Source organism: Lissotriton helveticus, chromosome 5_1 (assembly GCF_964261635.1).
Source record: "Lissotriton helveticus chromosome 5_1, aLisHel1.1, whole genome shotgun sequence".
In the NCBI taxonomy this organism is placed as follows: domain Eukaryota; kingdom Metazoa; phylum Chordata; class Amphibia; order Caudata; family Salamandridae; genus Lissotriton; species Lissotriton helveticus.
In genome coordinates, this window is record NC_136065.1 from 2141690071 (window position 1) to 2141708003 (window position 17933).

At 46.7% G+C, this 17933-nt stretch overlaps 1 protein-coding gene and 1 long non-coding RNA gene across 5 annotated transcripts in view; one reads left to right on the forward strand and one right to left on the reverse strand.

The window, feature by feature from the left end:
- Positions 1-10782, forward strand: part of LOC144756428 (uncharacterized) — a 147195-nt gene extending 136413 nt beyond the window's left edge. For both annotated transcript variants that reach the window (XR_013595152.1, XR_013595151.1), the window contains exon 3: positions 10666-10782. This is a non-coding gene — a long non-coding RNA (uncharacterized LOC144756428). The remainder of the gene's footprint in view (positions 1-10665) is intronic.
- Positions 1-17933, reverse strand: part of MIGA2 (mitoguardin 2) — a 147297-nt gene that overhangs the window by 48628 nt on the left and 80736 nt on the right. For all 3 annotated transcript variants that reach the window (XR_013595150.1, XM_078646266.1, XM_078646265.1), the window contains exons 11-13: positions 12136-12222; positions 11263-11361; positions 10787-10921 (exon numbers count right to left, since the gene is read on the reverse strand). Coding sequence is in view for 2 of the 3 variants with exons in the window: in XM_078646266.1 (XP_078502392.1) it covers positions 10787-10921; positions 11263-11361; positions 12136-12222 (321 nt within the window). In the remaining variant the exon portion in view is untranslated. The remainder of the gene's footprint in view (positions 1-10786; positions 10922-11262; positions 11362-12135; positions 12223-17933) is intronic.

The window sequence follows — 17933 nt, forward strand, 5'->3', positions numbered from 1 at the left end:
CCTGATATAGACAACTTTTGAGCGAGGTAGTTGGGTGCATTGTGGTGCACGGCCGAGTGTGTCATAACTGCAATTTTTAGCTGTATTCTGGCTTCAAAAGGCAGCCATTTTAGAGATTTTAAGTCTGGGGATATATGCAAATGTTTTCTTGAGCCAGTAACGAGTCTCGCGGCAACGTTCAGGGAGGCTCTTAGGGGTGCTGTTGTGGATAGCGGGAGTCCGCTGAGGGCCACAATTCCGTAGTCTATGTGAGGGATGACTAAAGCTTGTACAGCAGTTTGAAAGTCTTTGGCAGGGAGGAAGGGTTTAAGTTTCCTCAGTGTGTTGATTTGGAAATTAGCTCCTTTTGTGGCTTTGCTAACGTGCTGTTGCATGTTGAGCTTGGCGTCGACTGTGATGCCTAGGGATTTCGCCGAGTCCACGATGGTAGGTTGGACATTGAGTGCTGTTAGGTTATTGAGCCAGGTTTGGGTGGTGGAAATTTTCGCCGGGGGTGAGATGAGTAGGAACTCAGTTTTCAGCGCATTTAGTTTGAGGTGATTATCGGCCAACCAAGATTGAGTGTTACTAAGTGTGGAATTCAGAAGTTTGATATCTTCCGGGGATTGTAGCTTTAGGTAAAGTTGTGTGTCATCGGCGTACATATGGAATTGAACATTGGATGCTTGGAGCAAGGTGGCGAGCGGTTCCATGACGAGGTTGAACAGTGTGGGGGAGAGGGAGGATCCTTGTGGAACACCTAGATCTGCAGGCACCGGTGTAGATAGAACATTGTCGATCTTGAACTTCTGAGACCGGTTATGAAGGAAGGAAGAAAACCATTTGAGAACAGTTCCCGATAGACCCATTCTAGTACTTAGCAGCTCCAGTAAGTTCTCATGTTTGACCGTGTCAAATGCTGAAGAGAGGTCAAGAAGGATGAGGAGGCAGGACTCATTGCGATCAAGGATTTGGAGGGCGTCATCAATTATGTGTGTCATAGCTGTTTCCGTGCTATGTTTCGCTCGGAAGCCTGATTGGTGAGGGTTGAGGAGGTCAAATTGGTCAATGTGTTTTGTTAGTTGGAGTTGGACACATTTCTCCAGCAGTTTGGCCAGGGTGGGGATATTGGTGATAGGACGGTAATTGTTAAGGTCAGACGGGTCAGCTGTGGGTTTCTTGAGTATAGGCGTGACTTGCCCCACCTTAAGGGAGTCTGGAATGTGGCCTTGTTGCAAAGAGCTGTTGATGATTTTGGTCCAAAGAGGGAGGAGCAAGGGGATAAAGTATTTTACTGCATTAGCAGGTAGAGGGTCTGTGAGGTGATTAGAGGGCTTCAATGTGCAGAGCAGTTTGTGTATTGCTTCTTCCGAGTAGGTGTCGAAGTACAGCCAGGATGCCTTGTTTTTAGGTTGAATGTTAAACATTCTGGTGTGGTTGGGGAATCGGCTTACATCCATGATGAGGTCATTTCTTATGTTGTCGGTCTTTAGCTTAAAGAAAGCAGAGGAGGCTTCACAGTGTGGGGTGTCGCTTGTTGCGCTGTTTGATTGTAAGGGTTGTGTCTTTGTTTGAGTCTTGATTAGTTCGAACAGTTTTCTTGGCCTGTTTTTTGCTTGGTCCAGCTGGCGGCTAAAGAAGTCCGACTTTGTGCGCTTTATTTTCCTAAAGTAGGCATTTCTCTTGTTTTTAAGCGTTTTTAGATGCAGTGATGAGGGGTCAGATCTCCAGGTACGTTCTGCGATTCGCATAGTACGCCTGTCGTCATTGAGTCTGCCGTCATACCAGGGGTTAGAAATTTTGGTGGAGACTCTCGCAATGGGGCGACTTCATTGACTATTGAATTCATAGAGTCAAGGTAGTGGTCGGTCAGTGATTGAACATCCGAGGCACCTGAAGGGGGAAGGAGGAGACTGCCGATGTGGGGAGGCAGGGTAGTGGGGTTAAGATTCTTCATGTCCCTTTTCCAGGTTTTGGATTTGGTGGGTTGAGCCGGGTTAGGTTTAACTTTTTCGTTGATAAAGAAGGTGATAATGTGGTGATCTGACCAGTCGCAGGGTTGGATCGCCTCCAGTTGGGTAGAGTCCTCTTTGGCGATGATGAGATCGAGTATCGAGCCTTTGTCGTGTGTTGGTCTATCGCATATTTGGGTGAGGTCAAGCGCATTAAGGAAAGTTTTGAGACTATTCACCGCTGTGTCTTTCTGATCATTCCAGTGGAGATTAAAGTCACCCAGGTAGACTTGGGTGATCTGCCGACCGGCATTGGATGTGATCGTGTCCATGAGTTGTCCATGCTGTGTTAAGTGTTGGACACAGATCAGACTAGCGAATTATTAATTCCCATCTTGCCCTACAAACAGGGTTAGCCTGGGGGCGCTGCCTCTCGGGCCCGTGCGCCTGCTATCACAGGAGTAGCCCTTACAAAATAATCACCTGGAAAGTACGTGGCCTGAATAATTTTTGAAAGTGACACAGAATACACTCATATTTAAAATGTTATGGTATCAGCATTGCCCTCCTCCAAGAGACCCACTTACAGGGAGAAGACATCCTCGAGATTAGGAAAAAATGGGGCGGGCAGCTGTATGCCACATCCTACTCCAGGGATGCCAGGGAAATCTTGACTTGGGTGGGGCCTAATGTCCCCTTTTCCCTGAATGATACCATGATAAACATGGATGGGAGGTACGTCATTCTAGCAGTAGCCCTGAATGCCTAGGAGTTATGCTTAATTAAAGGGCCCTCAAGGCAGACAAAGGTGCTTTTTTCCTGGACATAGTGAGGTACCAGGCACCCTACATACAAGTGGAAATTATATGGACATGTGACTTCAACTATGTGCCTGATAAGGACTTGGACAGGCACCCCCCACGAGAGGGCACCAAACCCAACATGACGACAGGTATATAAGAGACCATGATGCGCTTGATAGACACATGTAGGGCACCCCACACACAGACCCAAACATACTCATGCTACACAACAACGTCGGGTACATATAGCAGACTGGATTATGTACTGGTGCAAAAACACTGTGCATACAAGTTTGAAGGAATGAGTACAAGGTAAGGTATCTGTAAGACCAATCCCCGTTGTTGGTGAGCTTGTGGCAGGGTTGAGGGAGACCAGGGCCCCACTGTGGCGGTTGCGTGAAGATGCGTTGTCAGATGCAGAGCTCTCCCGCTGGCTTGTCGAGACGCTACAGAACTATTTTGACACAAATGACAACCAGTGAGAAGTAGGGCAATAGAATGGGAAGCCATGAAAGTGGTGATGTGTGGAGAGAGCATGACTCGTATGAGCGAGTCGAAAAAGAACAAATACAACTACTGAAAACGCAGGAAGGGCACCTGAAGAATCTAGAGATTTCATTGCCTTCCCACCCACAGGGCACGACACGATGGAGGCTCAAAAGACTTTGCTGTTAGAGGCATTGGATAGGCTGGATAAATCCACGAGGAAAACATGCCACCAGTAGGAGAGAAGGGCACAAATCCAGCCGCTTATTAGCACAGTTCTGTCGGACAAGGGGCAGAACACTATACTGCAGCTTCAAGACATGCAAGCTTGACTAAAACCAACGTAAGAGGGGGTCAATAACAATGTCCTGCACCATATGCAAGAGCCATATTCAAAAGCACAAAGAAGAAAATATGCAGCGCATTACAGATTATATCGCGGGTCTCCAGCTAGGCAGACTGACCACAGAGGGGAGGGGAGGGAAGGGGAGGGGAGGGGGAGAGTTCCCACTGAGCAAAGACGAGATTTTAACGGCAATCGAGGACATGGAATGGAATGGAATATGTTTTTGTAGAGCGCGATAGCTACCCGCAGGCGTCCTAGCGCTATAACTGAATACGGTGGGATGAGGCAGGTCGAGGTTATTTCCTGAAGAAAAAGGTTTTTAATTTTTTACGGAATAGCAGGATGTTTGGTTCTGAGCGGATGGATAGTGAAGGGAGTTCCAAAGCCTTGCCGCATTAGTTGAGAACTTTCTACCTCCACTTCTTTCTCTTTTGTATCTGGGAATAATAACTTGAAAGGCAAGGGACGACCTCAACTGCCTGTTTGGGTGGTATGGAGTGATCAGGGTATGGTTGAGGACTGCCCCTTTCCTCCAGTAGGCACGGTGGGCGATGCACATGCTTTTAAAGTTGACTCTATCTTTTACTGGTAGCCAGTGTAGTGCTCTTAGTTCAGTTTTCACTGATTGCCGGCGGGGAATGCGCAGGAGGGTACGAGCCGCGCAGTTTTGAATAACCTGCAGTTTTTTCAGGGTGGATTCAGGGGCTCCTAGGTATAGGGCATTTCCGAAGTCAAGCCGGGAGAGGATGAGACCCTGGACCATGATCTGTCTGGCCTTGAAAGGAAGGAGTGGTAAAATCTTTCGTATGAGTCTGATAATGCTCATGCAGGTGGCTGCTAGTTTTGTTGCCTGGTGGCCGAAGGTAAGTGCACTATCCAGCCAGATGCCCAGGCTCTTGATGGTCTCCCTGGGAGGGGGGGGCAGGGCCAAGTGCAGGGGGCCACAGAGAGTCTATGGATTTTTGGGGGGAGTTGCCCAACACCATTAGCTCAGTTTTATCTCCGTTGAGCTTTAGGTAGGACTGGCTCATCCAGCTGCAAACTGCTTCCATACAGCTTCTGAGTTCGCTGGAGTAGGAGGAGGGATGAGTTAGAGTGACCACCAGTTGCGTGTTGTCAGCGTAGGACACGACTTGAATGCCGAACGGGCGTATTATTTCTGCGAGGGGGAGCATGTAAATATTAAACAGTGTGGGGCTCAGGGACGAGCCCTGAGGAACCCCACAACTGAGAGGTTTGCTGGGTGAGATGGTATTGCCCTCTTAGACTCTGAAGGAGCGGTCCGAAAGAAAGGAGTGGAGCCAGGCTGCTGCAGTGGATGTTATTCCTAGCTCTGACATTCTGTGACGTAGGATGTCATGATTCACAGTGTCGAAGGTGGCACTGAGGTCCAATAAGATAATGGCTGCAGTGCCACCCTCATCTACAATCTTTCTAGCACCTTCTGTAACTGCTAATAGTGCAGTTTCAGTTCCGTGCATGGGGCGGAACCCAGTCTGTGAGGTGTCCAGGGAACTGTTTGCTTCCAGGAATTCAGTGAGGCATTGATTCACGTATTTTCCACGATTTTAGTAATCCACGGTAGCAGAGAGATCGGGCGGTAGTTTCCCGGGTTCATCTGATCTAGGTTAGGTTTCTTCAGGAGGGCCTTAACTGTAGCTTGTTTCCATTTAGGGGGGACGATCCCTGTTGAGAGAGAGTTATTGATCAGATTCTGGATAGTTGGGAGAATGGTGGGCGTAATTGTTTTTAGAAAGCGGGCTGGGGCTGGGTCGCTGGGGGATCCAGACTTTACTTGTAGTATTATGGGTTCTAGGCTGGCAGGCTCCAGAGGTGGAAAGGATTCCAGGAGGGAATGAGGGGTGGGTCTGGTATACTGCTGTTCTGGGATGGGGGGAGGGGGAGGGGGGAAGGAGGAATAGATCGTGGCTATTTTGTTGTAAAAATAGTCAGCCTGTTCATTGCAACGGGTTTGAGCGGTCAGAGGATCTGGTGGTTTGTCAGGGAGTTTGAGTAGGTTTTTAGCAATCTGGTAAATCTCCTTGGGTTTGGATGCTGCTTCATTAATCTAGTTTTCGAAGTAACTGGCTTGAGCTTTTTTTATATCGGTTTTACTGGTGCGGGAGTAATCGAGGCGCCATTTCCGTTCCAGTCTCTTGCATTCTCTCTTGAGAATGCGCAGGTCCGGTGAGTACCAAGGGGCATTTTTTGGTCTCTGTTTGGATGGAAGGTCCTTGAGTGGGATAATAAGGTCTAGAGAGGTGGTAATCCAGTTATTGAAGTTGTCGTTGCTGACAATTGGATCTGGGTTATTCCGTGGGATGGAGGGTTCCAATGTGGAGGTCCACAGGTTGGTATTAAGTTGGGACCATTTGCGGACTCTGCTAGGGGCGGAGGGAGGTGAGGGGCGAGATCCTATTGGTGCCCAAGTGAATGGGATCAAAAAGTGGTCTGTCCATGGAAGGGTGATAGGTGGACTAACTGTAAGGTGAGTGCAGTTACTAAAGATAGGATCCAGAAGGTGACCTTTTTGATGGGTGGGTAGTCGTACTAGCTGGGAAAGATCTAGTGCCAGTAAGTTATTGCGTAGTTCGGTGGCTGCTGAGTCTAAAGGGTCGTCCAGATGCACATTTAGGTCACCTAGTAAGGTGTAGTTAGGTGAGGAGCAGACACCATTGGCTATCTCTGGGGCAATCTGGTTTATAAAGTTGGTCGGAGTGCCAGGTGGTCGGTAGATAAGAGTTCCCGAGAATGTGCAAGTGGGGGAAAAGTCCAGCGAGAAGGTGAGATGTTCGCAGCTGGGAAGGTTCGATGGGGAGGAGCGGCAGGTGTAGCGATTTTTGTAAATAATGGCTATGCCGCCTCCTTTTCCTGAAGAGCGATCAGCTCGGAGTATATGGTATTCAGTAGGGAGAGCTTGAATGACATCGGGGTCGGAGTCAGTGTTGAGCCATGTTTCCGTAAGGAGTATGGCATCAGGGTCTTTGTCCGAAATCAACAGGGATAATTCAATGGCATGTTTGGGGAGAGATCTGCAGTTAAGCAGGAACATGCGAAACGAAGGGGGGTGTGAGGGAGGGTGACTAAGGAACATACAGTGTGGACACTTGAAGTGTTGTGAGGTGGGGTCCCAAGACATGAGACAGAGTTCATTAGTGTGGCCACGTAGTTGATGTAAAGTATTGGAAGAGTAATATCTTGGTGATATTTGACCAGCGGGTGTGGCCCCTGGTCCCGGTCGGTCACGGGCGCAGACGGGCTTGCATTTGGCGCCCCGCCGCCGCTGCGCCCGTCCGCTGCGCCTCTTGGGAGGGGGAATCATTATGTAGTGGCTGGACCTCGGGGTGGGCGGGGCCTAGCAAGGTGATCGGGTACCTCACCCAAGATGGCGGGCCCGGAAGTGCGGATTGCGGCAGGAGAGCCGAAGGCTCTGTCAAATTCTCGAGGGGGGGCCAGGAACCGCTCTGAATCAGCGGCGGCCTGACATGTCAAAAGCAAGAACTCCACCGGTGGAGGTTTATAGACAAAATTAGAGGCTTATTGGTGGATAAATTGTTGGCAGTAAATAATGAGGCCTATGCGAAGGGAATATTACCGGATTCCTAGAGGGAGGCAGATAGTATTGATACCCAAGCCAGATAGAGACCCACAGAGCATCTCATCCTACCGCCAACTGTACATGCTCAATGGACATATTAAAATAATAAGCAAGGGAATACTAGGCAAGGTGCTTGCGAATCGGCTTCTAGCAGTGATTCCACCCCTAGAGCATATAGACAAATGCTGTTTCATGCGGCACAGAAGCACCATACACAACATCCGAAGACTGACATATGCTCCACACAGTGGGGAGATCTGACCAGTGCTATTCCTGGCATACCTCGGCATTGAAAAAGCATTGACTCGGTCTTGTGGAACTATTTATGGGAAGTTCTCAGGGCCATGGGCCTGAGCCAGGCAAACAAAGTAGGTTACATTATTATACACCAAACCGCTAGCAAGGGTACAAACAACAAGTATACTCTCAGAGCACTTCAATATGAGCCGAGGGGCAAGACAGGGATGCCCGCTGTTGCCTGTTTTTGCATTGGCACTAGAGCCGCTGGCCCGCGGACTGTGGATGACACTGGGCCCCTTGGGTATTAAGATTGGTCACCTTGTGCAAGTAGTGTCCATGCAAGCAAATGATATGCTCGTCTATCTTCAGCACCCAGTCCACTCGGCGCAGAGACTGCTGCGAGTGTTAACAGAGTACTGTGAGGTTTCCGGCCAGCAACTAAACCACGCTAAATCCAAACTCTTCACAATGAGCAGACTATCAGACCTAGAGATCTCACAGCTGCACCAGCTGGATGTCCCCTGGGAAACCTCAGACTTTAGATACCTGGGAATTAGCATCACACTAGATGAGGAGAATAGCCACAGACTGAATTTGGGACGAGTAGTACAGGGACTGCATGGGTCAATCAGATTCTGGAAAATGCCCCCGCTGTCAGTCATGGGCAGGATAGTGGTTGCCAAAATGGTAGTTCTGCCCAGGTGCCTATATGTCTTACAATGGGCCACATACCCAATACCCCTAACCACGTGTTCAAGCTTCTAAGTCAAGTGCTGAATGAACAGATCTGGACAGGAAAGAGAAACGGAGTGAAGTTGAATACCCTGAAGAGAGAGTGGCAAAGGGGTGATTGGAGGTGCCAGACCTGGAGTTATACTATATAGCAGCCCACCTGCAACATTCACTACACTGGCTAGAAAAGGAAGACAATTGGGAGAAAAGAGTATTACAGGATATCCATGAGGGGAGACGCTCCTGCGGCACTGCTGAGGGGGTCGGAAAATGTCCCAAACACTGCAGTACGTGATGCGGCAAGTCATCACAGAGGTGCTTAAACGACCCCCATATGTAACGGCCCTGCCTTTGTTTGACATAGTTTCCTTCTCAGACATGGCAGAGACCATGACAGTGGAAAAATGGAAAAGAGGGGGATATACAACGCTTGCTGACTTATATCCAGGTATTAGATTCATTACATTTGAGGACGCAGACAAAGCGTTTGGGCTCCAGCTGGGACAGTTCCTTCACTATGCAGAAGTAGCATATCTGGCCATGGGTTTTGGCCCACCATGACAATGCTGCTTGACCCCCCTAGGATATAGACTCTTGATTATACACTTATACCAGGGGCTGCATGTAGATAAACTGGTTTAGTTATTGTCCATCCAAGAGGCTTGGAATGCAGTACTAGGAGAGGCTCTCACAAAGAGTGGTGGGAGGTTTGCCAGAATGCCCAGACGGTTACTAGTAACTTGCAAGGTAAACGTATACAATACAACTATATCCAAATGACTTACCATACCATGTTGAAACTACACAAGATAAACCCATCTGCCGCATGTAGCGGATGCGGGCAATCCGATGCAGGCTTCCTGCACACGATATAGCAGCCGCGCTACACAGTTTGGCAGGAGGTGGCACTTGCGATTGATAAGAACATAAAAGGGGGACAACGTTTACAATAAAGAGCTACATTCTCAATAGCCTTCTGAAGAGCAAAAATCAAAAACATATAAAGGCCAGATTCTTTAAACTGGGCGTGCTACTGGCCTAAGACGCATAGCTATACAATGGGCTAGCTGTGTGGCACCCATGACAAACCCCTGGAGGGCGGACATTATGGCGATGGCGGAAGAGGTGCATATGAGAGTAGCAGGATGTGACGACAAACTAAAGGCGCACATGAGAGTAGCAGGACGGGACGACAAACTAAAGGCGCACATGAGAGTAGCAGGACGGGACGACAAACTAATTGACGATCTGGAAACTTGGGGGGCGATGATATAGGCAATCTCAAACCCGCCATGGACTAGACCCCTGTGAACAGTACTAAACTCCCAAGTGATGCACCAGTATAAACCTTACCCAAAGATACACGCAGAATGGGAGGGGGACGAAGAGTGTGCCAGGGGGAGCAGAAAGGCTATGGTACAGTCGGAGGGGGGATCGAGCACAGTGTGCCAACACATTGACGAGACTGCTGGAAGGAGGGGGCTTGGGAGGGTAGTTGGAAAACTCTTGCAAACATACAAAGAAAACATCTGATCGAGTGGTTGCAGTTTTCTAGTTATGTAATGTTGACCGACTATAGGAAGACACAATAAAGGCCGTAAATGACACTACATTGAATGGGGTGGGCATCAGAGTAACAACAATGTATGTGTGTCCGTGAAGGGTACCTGGTCACTGTGATTTGTTATAGGTCAATGTACTTTTCCAGTTCTGATTGTATTATTAAAAAAACAATAAACCCCCTTTTTAAAAAAAAAATGAAAGTCTTTAATACTGTTGTGATAAATGTACTAAAGGTTCCCAAAGAGCCAATGGAATATTTTTAGGCACATATATCTATTAATGACACAATTATGACAAATCAGAGTAAGCTCTGCTCAATGCTGTGCCTGTAAGCTACTTTGGTGTGACTGACAACCATCAGAGGAGCTGTAGAGTGAGGGGTCCACGCTCCACATTTTATTTTTCCTCTAATGAATGAACAATCACACCTTGGTTCAAAATAATGAAGTCCTTAAAGAGCTATTACATCTGGTACTCTGGATCTTAGGGGACATATACGGGGTCTGAAGCACACCTGACTAAGCTGAGGTTCTGTGGTATTTTGTAGCCATAGATGTCAAAATACCAAGAGACATATATAAAACTTTTGAGTACATTTCAGTCACTATTTGTGAGAAGTCTTGAAGAATTACTGTAACTAGCAAAGATCGGAATTCATGAAAATTGAAAATTGAAGTACAGATGGAATGCTGATTGTATATAGATCCTTACCAATGATATATATATTTCTAAAATACAGCTTCAGAAACTGTGTTACTCTACCATGTGATCTTGAATAGAACTCACTGGGAGTGTTCCAAGAGCCCTTTGCTCCAAGGTAATATTTCAGTTTTATTTCTTTATCATCCAGCGTCATTATGGCCACCAAGGCCTGCTGTTTAAGATTTAGGGAATATTAAATATACACTTTCTAAATAGCCACACTTAGGCCTCTTCTTTTTTCCTTTGTCTCCCATCTCAAATTAGGCTTAAGTTTGGTCGACAGCACCAGGGCCCGGCTTGACAAGGTGCCCTAATACTACTACTGGAGAATGAGGGCAGCAGAAGAAAGCTCTTGCATGCAGGTGTACCCCACCCTCTCACTCACCGTCTCCTTGAAGCTGTCTGACAGCCATCGGTTGCGCAGGACAGCCAGCACCGAGGAGGGTGGGCTCTCCAGATCTTCAAAGGCGTCCATGAGGATGAAATCAAGGGCGATGTCAAAGAAGCTCATGCAGACCACCTACAGGAGAAAGACCTTCCATCAGAAAAGAGGTGTGTCTGGGTACAGGTCTACATCCCTAACAAGATGTACATAAGGCATTCTGAACACAGATGCATAGGAAGGTGGGGTGGTCTGTGCAAGGTAAGGTTCAGCTCTATCCACAAATGGAAAAAGCAGCATGGATAGAAAGGGATCACATCCATTCAAATTCTGATGCATGTTAGGAAAATAATACATATCAACAGGGGTGACTGAGGGAGCCAGCCAATGTGCTAGAAACGTGTAACTAAATAACTGCAATCATCAATGTATTGTTCATGAGACGATTCTGACAAACGTCATTGCCAACTTGTACACACCCCACGTCCATGCAGCTCCTGCTCCGTAGTTGACCACGTCTCTTCCTTCAAAGCATATCGCAGCAGCTCATCGTAACTCTCCAGGAATCCCTTAGGGTTCTTGAAAGAAATTGAAGATGATCACACCAGCTGCTGGGCCCGATATTAAGCAAAGGACCATATACACCAATTCTGTCCATTCCCAAACTCACCACTGGGCCAGAAGAGCCCGCTACAATGCACCCACAGATTAACACACATTCATCATCCTACATACAAGCTGACGTCAACACAACATTTCACAAACATGCACACAAGACAACAATGCCAACATTTTTGGACAGGAATTTATTTTATTTATTCAAAAGAGGTTTATATAGTGTAAACAAGACCCTTTAGGAAAGACCATGACCACGTAGGTAGAGATCTGCATTAACGGTACTATGCACATTTCCATATACATCCATCTATGAACATAAGACCATCCAAAAATATTCAGTTAGAGCTGTGCATAGACAGAAGCATAGGCACCATGGTAGCGCCCCAGGCCCTAAAGGATGCTCAGTCCATTCCAGTCGCTTTGGATGAGAGAAAAAACAAATCCAATATCAAGTCACCATCAGAATAGCATAAGGACACACGTGAAACCTGCCATACAGGATTGTCCACATGACGATGCACACACTAGGTCATGTACACAGAACTCCTTTCAAGCAACTGTGCATACACACACAGGCATGAGAACAGAAATGCACAAAAATGTATGAACAGGACTGGATATAACTAACCTGTAGACCCCACGGTACACAGAGGCATCGACGTATGTACACATTACACAAATATACAAATACCCACACAGAAAACAGTCCTGTAATCCAGCCACAAACCTTGTACCTTCTCAGCCTTGAGCATGAGTCCCAAAACCATCTGCTTCCCGACGTCGCCGAAAAATAAGCGGTTGGGTTCTTCCTGTAGGAGCCTCTGGGAACGCAGGATACCACAGACAATTAGAATTCAGAAGAACAGTTGCACTGCACAAAATATGGGGAGCAGTAAATACAAAGGGACATTCATTCAAGAATATGAGGGAACCCTCCTCGAGAAAGCAGGCAACAGCGCTCCAACAAAATACTCTGTGAGCATTCTCCTCAAGGGAGGGGGTAGCACTGAGACCATCAATGCAGGCTGAACTCTTCTGTAGTGGTATTTCCAAATGAGCGTGGGAAATTGAAGCATTATTTCACTAAGAAGAGACCAGGCTGCATAGAGCACATTTCTACTTGGGCAAGCACATTTCTAGTAACTTGGCCAAACAAACTGGTGAATTACCCTGAGAGACCAGCCAGACAGTAGAGGTAGCATGGAGAACCTTCTTATATGCCTAAGAACTGGGACACTAACTCCTAGGAGAACAGAGTGAATGTAGCACACCCCAACACAGTGGCATTTCTAGTAGTTATATATTCGTAGCGTATGTTGGCTGCAGATACACATTCTATGCATACTCCTGCCATCTGGTGTTGGCCTGGACTCTGCAAGTTGTTTTTCCTCAAGGAAGTTTTATGATTGGCGTTGTGAGTTGTTAGTCCTTCACCTCGAGGTATGGCACATGTTCAACATTTACTTTGTTAAGAAGCTTTTTTCCGCCATCGGGCTCAGACAGACTGCATCGGAGCCCTGCTTCGGTCAAGAAAAGTCATGGCCGGAGATCCAGTAGACAACATCCATGGATTCTAGGCACCCAAGACAGATTACCCGGCGCCCAATACCCAATACACACACGTGTCAAGAATTACTGTCTCAGGTGATGGGAGCAAAGAAGGACCTCTTCCGAGTGCCCTCAGTGCAGGGCCAAATATGCACACTCTTATAAACACGAAGAACGCAATTTGTGCCTATCTCCGGAGCATAAGGAAAACGAGTGCGCAGCTTACGCATTGTTCAAAAACAAAAAGACACGTTAGTCCCGTAGAGATCGACGCCTGGCACACACCATGGAACTGCCTAGAACTACCTCAACAGCCACCAAATATCCCATCAAAACGGCAGGTGTTTAATCCACAACATCTACATCTGCTAAAGGAAGAAGTAAAGGAGTTACTACTAAAAGGGGCCATAGAACTAGTCCCACTCAAACATAAAAACTCCCTTTATTTCCTCATACCAAAGAAAGACGGCTCACAACGACCTATTGTTGTGCTAAGTGGACGTCATTATCAAGTCAATTATGTTCTTGGAATGAACATGGCCTAAACAGCAAGGCAGGTGAGGATGACTGTATAACATTTTTCCAAGAACAAGAGGACCTGCCCCTGCAAGAAACCTATGCAAAAGAAACAATTGATAGACTGAATGTTGGACAATGCAAACATTCACCCCCCGTCACAAGGATCTGGGTTAAATCCATCATTCTTTTGCTCACCACACAACCCCAGTTTGGACCCAGGCATATGCAAATCAGTCTTGACACTGCTCCTTGTGGGAACAGTCCAGCCCGAACTGCCAAGCCTGGTCCTCCTTGGACCGGAAACAAGCATCCTGGGACCGGTTTCAGGGCATCACCCCTCATCAGCTAGGCTAGCTTGAATCCAGTGGCGCAGTGAGCAGGGGACCCATGCCTGGGCGTGACTGGAGATGAATGTGTGCATTGTTCAGCATTCCGTACATCATTTGTTCCTTTTGCTTAAGGCAAAGATGAGGCAAGTCTGAATACTTTACAATCAAACCTTTTCAAAACAATTGTGTGATTCCACGACACATTGCGCAAATTCAAATCAGGCTCGAGTTTGGTCTACATCACCAGGGCCCGGCTAGACAAGCTGCCCTAATAAAATACTACTGGAGTATAAGGTCAGTAGAAGAAAGCTTTCTGGTCTACCAGTGCTGGCTTGAAATAGATAAACAGACTTGCGCCAATAAATCTGTGTACCCTATATTAAAACAGTCAATAGCAGAACTACAATTAGAAGAGGCTTGGCACACTACAATGGAATATTCTGTTTTTTAAACAGAAACAAATAAAGCAGCCAGGTTTCAATCTAGGACAAGGCGACTACGGTAAGCAAACGGCATGGGTGGGTGGACCTGCCCTCATACACAGTATGCAGCCCTCAGACATACCTGTCCGCACACGTTTCCAAGTCTAAGAGGACGGACTTGATGCTAATCAGGCTGGGCGTTTTTCCATCAAAGGGCTTGACCCATGCATGGAAACAGCCCGGGCCCACCACTGAGTGTCGTCTCTGCGGACATAGCAGCAAAACATTGCTGCACTTGTTGTGCATCTGTCCAGCCTTGCTACCACTCAGGAAAAAACTCCTACGCCCATCCTTAAAACTGTTGCAAATAAGATCATGTTGACTGTTGTAATCAAGTTATTCGGAGGGATCCCAATCCAACTAGCATGCAAGGTCGTGAATTTTCTGACTCTCGCAGCAAGGAGTTGGAAAAATGAAGCAAGCACCAGCGAGGTCTTCTCTACTGAAACATATGGCTTGCAACAAGTTTACGATTCATTGTACTGCTAGCTTTTGTAATTTTCAAAAAAGGGTTCCTAGTAGGGACCTGAGCCGGCTTCATTTTGTTGGGACCTGCACTAAGGGGTAACTTTGTTCCCCACTGCTCTTTATGTCTGGGGTTTCATAGCATCTTGCCACAGTATCTGAACAATTGAAAGTGTTACCATTTGGGGTAAAAACAGCCCCACCAAAGTGCTTAGCGGTAGTAGCAGTAAATTATGCAGGGAAAACAAACATGTCTTTCCCTATCTAGACGATTGGCTGATCAAGATTCCAAACGGAGTCAAATGTCTAATAGGGACTCAAAACACTATCAACCTTCTACACCAATTGGGCTTCACTATCACTGCACCAAAATCACATCTCCAACCACTCCAGGTACAACCATACCTAGGAAGGAGCCATAGTCAGTTCAATATCAGGGACAGCTTGCCCCAATCCGCAAAGGGTTCTTAATCTCCAGAACCAGCTGGGTCTTTTTCAGCCACATCATCACCTACCAGTCGAAACAGTGACACACCTACTTGTGGCCTAAAGGCTAGAGTGGTCGACCTCGGAGCTGGGGAACCAGGTTTGAGTCTTGGCAGGGACGCTCAACATCCTGTGCTTCGAGGCAAATCACTTAATCTACCTGTGCCTAACAAAAAAATGAATGTGTCCATCTGTTGCAACTGGTGCTCATGTAAAGTGCTCTGATACCTTCAGCTCTAGTTTGCATTATATAAAAAAAAAAAAAAAATTGGATTAATGCATTATGGATAGAGCCTCTTGCAAGGCCTCTGCAAGAGTGGTTAGCATCGCAATGGTTACAAGCGGGTGGAAACATGGAAGATCTAGTGTTGGTTTCACCCAAGGTCCATCAGGCACTACGATGGTGGAACAACTCAAACATACTAAAAGGAAGCACCTTCAAGGACCCAGTCTCGCAAGTGACAGTCACGAACGATGCATCAGTCATGGGGTCGGGCGCTCATATGACAGACATTGTGGTTCAGGGACATTGGACCTCACAACAACAGACAATGCACCTAAACCTGATGGAGTCTCTGGCCGTCTACCTGGCACTCAAAGCATTCCTTACAAATATTACAGGGAAAACTGTCCTGCTCCGAACAGACAATATGACTGCAATGTATTACATTCTGAAATGGGGGGATATATTCCATACAACTGTCAAACTAGTGCAGACCATATGGAAATGGGCACACAAACACAAGCTCCTCCTCCTGGCACAATACAAGCCAGGGCAGGAAAGCTCCACTGTGGATCTGCTCCAGCAACAAATTCACACTCCATTACTACAACAATACTTCCACCAGTGGGGAACCCTTACACTAGACCTGTTCGCCACTGCTGAAAAATCAAAATGCCAAAGCTTCACATCCTGATACCCACACCAAGAATCCAAGGGGAACGCTCTATGGATGATCTGTTCAGGGATATTTGCTTACGCTTTTCCTCCTCTCCCACTCATTCCATACATGGTCTGGAAATTCAGACAGACTTTAGTGACCATAATACGGATTTCTCTCACAAGGGCTCGAGAGCCATGGTACAGAACGCTGCTAGAGCTATCCCTATTACGTCATGAGAATGTACCTAACTATCCAAACCTTCTCACTACCAGCGGGGGCAGAGTGGGACATCCCAATACGCAACAGCTCAATCTTGCAAACTGGCTCCTGAGGTCCTAGTGTTTGGATACTTGAATCTACCTCCAGGACACATGACTATTCCAGGGAGGCCAGATGGTCGACCACAAGGGCTTGCTATGCAGAAAAACGGAAGCAGTTTGGCCACTACTTTGCGTCCTTAAACATCAATCTTCTTCACCAACAGAACAACGACTAGTCTGTTACCTGTTACACTTAAAAAAGGCACATTTGGCATATACCTCAATACGCCATCTTCTCTTCTTTTCTCCTCCTCCCGCCCCCTCCACGCCCTCCTCAGGAACTGTATACTTTTCTTCATGCCATCTCTATTAGGGGCCAGTATGCTGGACCAACCAAGCCTCTGTCCCTCTTTTTTGTGATAAAGCCTACATTTAGCAGCCATTGCTTCAAACCTACATAACATGAAGCACCAATCGCTTTCCCGCATTCCTGCTATCAAAGCCTTCTTGGAAGGATTAAAGGGTAATTCCACTACGTACACCTCCAGTACCCAAGTGGAACCTGAACATGGTCCTAACACGACTTATGGGACCACAGCTTGAACCAGTACATAACTGTCAAATACAATTCTTAACATGGAAGGTGACCTTCTTTAGCAATAACATCTCTATGAAGGGCTGACTATTGAAGAACCATATTTCCGAGTGTTCTCAGGCAAAGCGTGTTTACGCACAAACCCAAAGTTCTTACCTAAGGTTATATCTCCTTTCCATTTAAATCTAACTTTAGAGTTACCAGTTTTCTTTCCAAAACCGGAGACAATTGCAGAGTGCGCTTTACATGCACTTGGTGTAAAAGGCCACTTCTGTACTACTTGGAACGTACAAAACCCTTCAGGAAAACACAACTATTTGGTCATTTTCAAATCCATGTAAACGAAAGGCTATTTCAAAATCATGAATAGCAAGAGGGATTGTCAAAAGTATACACATTTGTTATGCTAAAACAAAACGAACAATAACAACTTTACCTAAAGGCTCATTTGACAAAGAAAAATGGAGCTGCCATGGTCTTTTTTGGGAAATATCCCTCTTTTTCTTTATCAGTCATCATACTATCTACAACCTTTAATGATAAGCACCTCTCGGGATTGTAGTGACCCATGTGCCTGGCAGATTGGACATTCTGCTTCTAGCAATAAAGAATGACTGGGCTACTTCAGGTGGGACTTGCTTCCTAAACCCACTGCTATGAGAAGATTTTATCACTGGACTGATCGGTTTATCGAAAAGTTCAGCAAATCCCAACAACCACCCCCACAGTTTCACACTTGTCCATCTTTTCAAGGAACTCCACTGAATGTTTCCATGCCTGCCAAGAGGGCACAGAAGTTTGAGTCCATAATTTGCGGATTTCCCTTCTTGCAATCAGAATTAGGTAGAACATCAAATTTGTTTAGCATGCAAACCCGGGCCTTTGAAGTCTTGCTGCCTTATCCCAAACATAATCAAAAGAATGCTTACATCCACCTCGGTACCAACTATGTCGGAGATAGCCC